Source organism: Hipposideros armiger, unplaced genomic scaffold (genome assembly GCF_001890085.2).
Source record: "Hipposideros armiger isolate ML-2016 unplaced genomic scaffold, ASM189008v1 scaffold_12, whole genome shotgun sequence".
Lineage (NCBI taxonomy): Eukaryota > Metazoa > Chordata > Mammalia > Chiroptera > Hipposideridae > Hipposideros > Hipposideros armiger.
The window spans coordinates 4,215,695-4,221,527 of NW_017731362.1; the positions used below are offsets into that span (position 1 = coordinate 4,215,695).

The 5,833-nt window shown below is 44.6% G+C and overlaps 1 protein-coding gene across 3 annotated transcripts in view; it reads right to left on the reverse strand.

Annotated features, from left to right (window-relative positions):
• The window catches only part of GNB5 (G protein subunit beta 5), a 42,602-nt gene that overhangs the window by 21,177 nt on the left and 15,592 nt on the right, over positions 1-5,833 (reverse strand). For all 3 annotated transcript variants that reach the window (XM_019664979.1, XM_019664968.1, XM_019664990.1), the window contains 3 exons: positions 4,982-5,118; positions 2,310-2,351; positions 1,052-1,128 (listed from right to left, as the gene is read on the reverse strand). In XM_019664979.1, coding sequence (XP_019520524.1) covers positions 1,052-1,128; positions 2,310-2,351; positions 4,982-5,118 — 256 coding nt within the window. The remainder of the gene's footprint in view (positions 1-1,051; positions 1,129-2,309; positions 2,352-4,981; positions 5,119-5,833) is intronic.

The following is a 5,833-nucleotide window of genomic DNA, read 5'->3' on the forward strand; positions in this document are numbered from 1 at the left end:
AAAAAATATGAAATACATGCATGTGAGCATGGGTTCCAAAGGTACACCAGGTCTTGGCAAGTGGAGAGAGAGAGTGGGAAGATGCCCCCAAAGCAGCCACCCAAAGAAAGGGACGCTGGGGATGATGGCTTGGGTGACATTGGCTGGAGGAAGCTCCAAAGCTTTTGCTTGGAGGCCCAGGGTTTCCATATTTGAAATAAAACTCTTTTCTCCTGATTATAAAAATAATACATGCTTATCTTTAAAAAACTGAAAATAAAGAAAATTATAAAGAAGAGAAAAATACCCATAGCTGTGTCTTCCAGAAAGAACTACTAGTGCATTTTCAGTGTAGTTCATCACAGCCTTTATGCTAATGCCTCTTTTCTAAGCATAGCTGAGATTCTACAGTGGAGATATTTTGAATGGTCTCAGAATTGTTTAACACGGGGACAGGGAATCATGGTGGTTGCAGTTCTCATTGCCCCAACCCTGTTAAACTGAGCTCCAGGAGCACAGAGAATAAGGCACAATCTTCCTAGTAACCTGAAAGCTCTTTTCACTTAATGTAACTAAGAATTTTCCTTTTAATGGCTGTATAACATTCCATTCAATTCATGTACCACAATTCACTTAATTTCCTGTGATGGGCATATTGTTTCCCCTTTTGTGGCTTTATTTTAAATAATACTACAATAAATGTTATTATTCATATAGTTTTTTCTACATTTTGGATTACTCCTTCCAAACAAGTTCTTATGTAAAATCACTAGACCTAGGGTTATACATTTTTCAAGGCTTCTGATACACACTACCAACATGCTTTCCAAAATATTTGCACCAATTTATAGTTCCCACCAACAGCATTTGAGAGTGGAGGGGAGAGGTTTAAAACTTACACTACTGTCCGTCTGTAATGAAAATTAATTATCAAAGAGGTTTTTGTGTTGATTTTTTTCTTTGATAAAGTTCAGGGAGGAATTTAACATATTGTTTGCGTGTTTCTGCCCATAGGAGACAGTACTTGATGACTAACTAGGAAGCCGGAAGAGCTGCTGCAGGCCCTACTTACCCACACGCAATAGCACATCCCGACGGGGCGTATGCACACGCCATCACCCACGTGCAGGGCATGGTGACTGCATGCTCCTGAAATACAGTATGCACCATTCACAGAATAAACAAGGGCATAGTCTACACAAAATGTCTTCAAATTTTTACCAAAATAAATAAATAAGTAAATAAAATCACTTGTGTTCCTATTGAATTACATGTTCAAATTACAGTTTCAAAGGGCAGTGGAGTGGGGTAACTATTAGCTTGCAACTGACAAGGAGACTCAGCCTCCTATAATCAACCAAACTTTACATCATATAGTCTAAAAGTTAAAAATCTCAACTAGCAAAAAAAAAAAATATATCCTTAATGTTTAACTTCGTTCTTAAAGTTGTACTCCCCTTGTTCTTCTGAATGAATATTGGGACTCCTTTTTTTTAAAAAGGTCTATCCAAATTTCATTTCTGATACATACTTCATATTTACGGATTCCCCCTATTTTTAAAATCTGTTCTTGAATGACTTTTTACATATATAGTATAAGTCTGTTGACTTGTGAGTGTATAAGAGCCTGCTATAATGCAGAATATGGATACTGTTCGATTTGAGACAGATATAGGTCTCCTTTTTTAACAGAGTGAAAAGGAAGATTTTCTAAGTAAATACTGGAATCCATATTTAACACACAATGCTCATCATTGTAAATGCCACTACAATGTAGGCACGCGAGCACCTGCACGTAGATTTCGGTCTTTCCCTTTAGTTAGGAGTCTAAATTCAGGTCTAATACCGATGCTCAGGCCAGAGTTGCAAGGGGCTCAGACGCCACTGCATCCCTGGATAGCGCGGTTCAAGCCCCTGCAGCCTGGGCTTCCCCTCCCACCATCTGCTCATGTCCGCAGTGCCATGGAGTCTGGCCACAGAGAGGGGATGGAAAGCGGGGGATCTGCGTGCCTCTTACTATCACTCAGAAGAAGAAGAAATGCAGCTGCATGTGTGAATGGGGTCAGTTTTCCAGGCCATGCCCTGCCCGCCCCTCCTTTTTTTGCACCCTCTGTGGTGACTGTACATGCTCTTCTCTGAGAGCTCGAGAGAGAAATGAATAATACAGTGGGCTGCAGATTTGTTCCAACACAGATGGGCTTTTGTGGGGTTTCCGTTCCCAGACAGGTTCCCCACGAGGCAGGGAATGAGGACAGGGCTGGAGAGCTGAACTACCTTTAAACTAGGCTGGGGTTCTGAGGTGCCTCAGTGCGCCGGGGACACCACTGTACCTTGTTAGTTGTGAAGGAATCCCACACGATCACCTTCCCATCCTGGAAGGAAAACAGTAAACAGTTCAGGAGTTGTCAACCAGTCCACTTGCATTGTAACCACTGCTGCAGCCTACACTGGGGGTGTGGGGCGTGACTACGAGGTCATCTATTTGTAATACAAACCCACCAGAGATAAATCCACACGGGCCCTGGTCCCTATAACACAGTTACCTGCCCAGACGTGGTGTGTGGGTTCTGGGCTCCCCAGGCTCTGGCTGAGGGAGGAAGAAGATGGCTGAGCTGACTTCCTTCAGCACACGGGTCCCCCAGGCACCCTCAGAGATGGTGAATCTGCAGCCTCTATGGCACACTTGTTTTTTTTAAACACTCAAGCATTTGGAGCCAAATATGGTGAATGAGGCAGTGATGGGGGTGGGGTGGGGGGTGGGGAGCAATGTCACCTAGGGGCACAAAGAAGTTCCGATTATCTGAAGTGACACAGCTGCTTGCTTCACAAGATTGGATGGCAGATTTCCATATTCAAGCTGCGTGTGGCTAACGGGCCCTGAAATAAGGTCAGAGTCGGCACTTTCGGGCCCTTCAAGATTCCTAAGTACCTTGGTTTTTCTGATCTAACTTCTCTGACTAAACACTCAAACATGACATGTGGGGTAAATTAGGTAACAGAGCAGAGAACATAGCAGGGGATCCAGGCCTGTCTTGGGGTCTTCCAGGCCTGGAGCCCCTGCTTGCTGGGTGGGGGCACTGACTCGGCATGGCCCGCGTCAGCATTCACTTTGGTGGCTTCCTCCCCTGCTCTGCCTGCATGCCTGTCCCCACTGCCCACCCACGGTGCACTCTGGAGAGAAAAAGGCATCCAAAAGGCTAAAATCAATCTCATAAAACTAAATGGAGTCCCCTTCGTGAGCACAGATTTATACACCAGGGGCCTACGTACCTGGAAAGACTGTGCCTCCGCCCCAATCCTGGCCCACACAGTCAGGCTGATCAGCCTCCTGCCTTCTAAGGGAGAAGGGCTGCTCTGAGTCACTCAAAGTCTGTTCCAGAGCCTTCCTGCAGTTTTAGCTTCCTCCCACGCCCACCCCACTTGTCTTCTCTCTGCAGCGGAGGTGGATGGATGGAGCGTGTCAGCCCTCCTGGTCTCCCTCCCTCTCTAATCAGGGTAGTACATGAGTGACAGAAAATCCAACACATATTATACATCTAAGGATTAAAAAATCTAAAAGGCTACGTAGCAACATGTACATCTCAATAACCACTTTGGAAAAATGAGCATTCGAAAAACAATGTGTAGAAGAAATGCTCTAAAATACAAATAATGGTTGTGACAGGGTGCGGGGAGTAAAAACCTTTCCTGTGCTCTCTCTTCTAGTGTTTCTTCAACGTAGTAAAATACAAAAGTGATAAAGTTGTTATGAACACAAAACAAGCAAGTGCAACATGACATACTAGATTTATTTGTGACATACAGGAGATTAATCACCCCTGCCCTATCAAACACAACACTGACATAGATGTTAGAGCTTGTGGGTTATTTAGAATATGTAATGTTTTTATACTTAAAAGTGTTATTATAAAAAACCCCACACTGTCCTTTGAAAAAGCTGGGTTGATGGCAGGGGTGCGGGAAGGCCAAATTGGCCATAAAGATATATGACTGCAGCTTCTAGTTTTATGTTCAATGCATGTAACATCAAAATAAACATAACAAGTACTAAGCAGTGGTAGCCAGCCTCTTGCTAGTCACACCCTTGTGTAGGCCCCTCCATCCTTACATCAGAATTGGCATGTATGACCAGTGGAATACAGCAGAAGGGACGGAATGCCACTTGTGAGGCCAGGTCACAGAAGCATGGCTTTGGCCTTTGTCTCCCTCTCTTTGATCACTTGCTTTGGGGGAGCCCAGCTACCATGTCCTGAGCAGCCTAGGGAAAGGTCCACATGTACCGAACTAAGACCTCCAGCCAAATGCTATGTGAGTGAGCCACTTTGGAAATAAGCTTCTGCCTTAGTCAAGTTGTCAGATGACAGCAGCCTTGACCAGCATATTGAGTGCATCCTCATGAGAGGCCCTGAGCCAGGACCACCCAGCTCAGCTGCTCCGCACTCCTGACTCTGAAACCATGTAAGATAAATATTTGTTGTTTTAAGTTGTTAAAATCTGGGATAATAACTTATCCAGCAATGGATAACTACAATGTAAGACGTAAAATAAACTGTCAACTATATAAAATGAATGAAAAATTATACTTCACAAAATCTGGATCTTAAATTTATTCTTTAAGGCATAAAAAATAGCTCAACTTTCTAAAGAAGCCACAGTGGACTCTCAACCACTTATGCCCTCAATTTTGGGGGGGGGGGAACACTATTTTAAAAATGGTTTCACTCACAAGTAAGACTATGAAACATGCTCAGGAAGAAATGCTTTTGAATGGATTGTCAAACAGAGTTTACGCTGTTTTAGGTATTATCACTTCCAAATCTTTCCAAAAATTAGTGAAATTCTGCAGTACAAAAGAGTATTCTGAACCATGCTAAACTCATGTTCTTTGGAGAATAAGCAGAGTCATAAGGATCAGAAAGGGTGTTTTGAAAAGGACGGCTCTCGTCCCCCTTAGCTATAAAATCAGAAATCTGCTCACCATCACACAACAGGTGCGACATACCTGTGACGAGCTCACGATCCTCCTCTTATCTTTGCACCAGTCCATGCAGAGAACTTTGTTCCCGTGGCCTTTGAGGGTCCTCCTGGTCTTCATGACAAACTGCCCCAGGGCCTCCACCCGCTCTGCTACCTGGTGCACTGGAAGGACAAGGCCATGGTCAATTCCGTTGCCAAGGACCTGGCTCTGAGCCACACCTTGGCACCGGGAAACTTGGTCTTCTCTGTGGCAATGGCTTGAGTCTCCTGTTCTTTACTACCATGCCCTCGCAATGCCCTCTTTTAACCTCAGTAGAGGGCAGAGACAACACTGTCATTCTCTCTTTGTGTTTAAAGCCCTACAGTTTTCAAAGCACTTTCACATATGCACGTTGAGGGACTAAGGACAAGACCGTCTCGTGTTTGTAAAGCACTGTATAGAATTCTCCAGTGGAAGGGCCACAGCTCTGCGAGGTGGGCAGGACAGCAGCAGACTGAGGCTGCTATCGCCATTTAACAGGTGAGGAGACTCAGGCTCATAGAGGTTATTTGGCCAATACAAGTTCATGCAACTAACTGGGAGCAAAGCTAGGGCTTGGGGTTGTTTTACCTACCACTTTCCAGTCACAGGAAAAGTGGTTTTACAAAAATTGTCCTGGCAGGTGCCATCACGTGTATCCATGCCGCTTGATGGCAGACACGAGAACTCAGAGCTGACCCTCCCATGCCTAGCACAGGCCTGGGACATGGTAGGAGACCCATTCACGTGCTGCAGGAAGGAATGAAAGAGCAAACCACCAAACCGTACACCTGTGGGTTTACTGAAAACGTACAGTATGGGTGGAGATCAATGCAATATCCTAACAGTCTAAACATA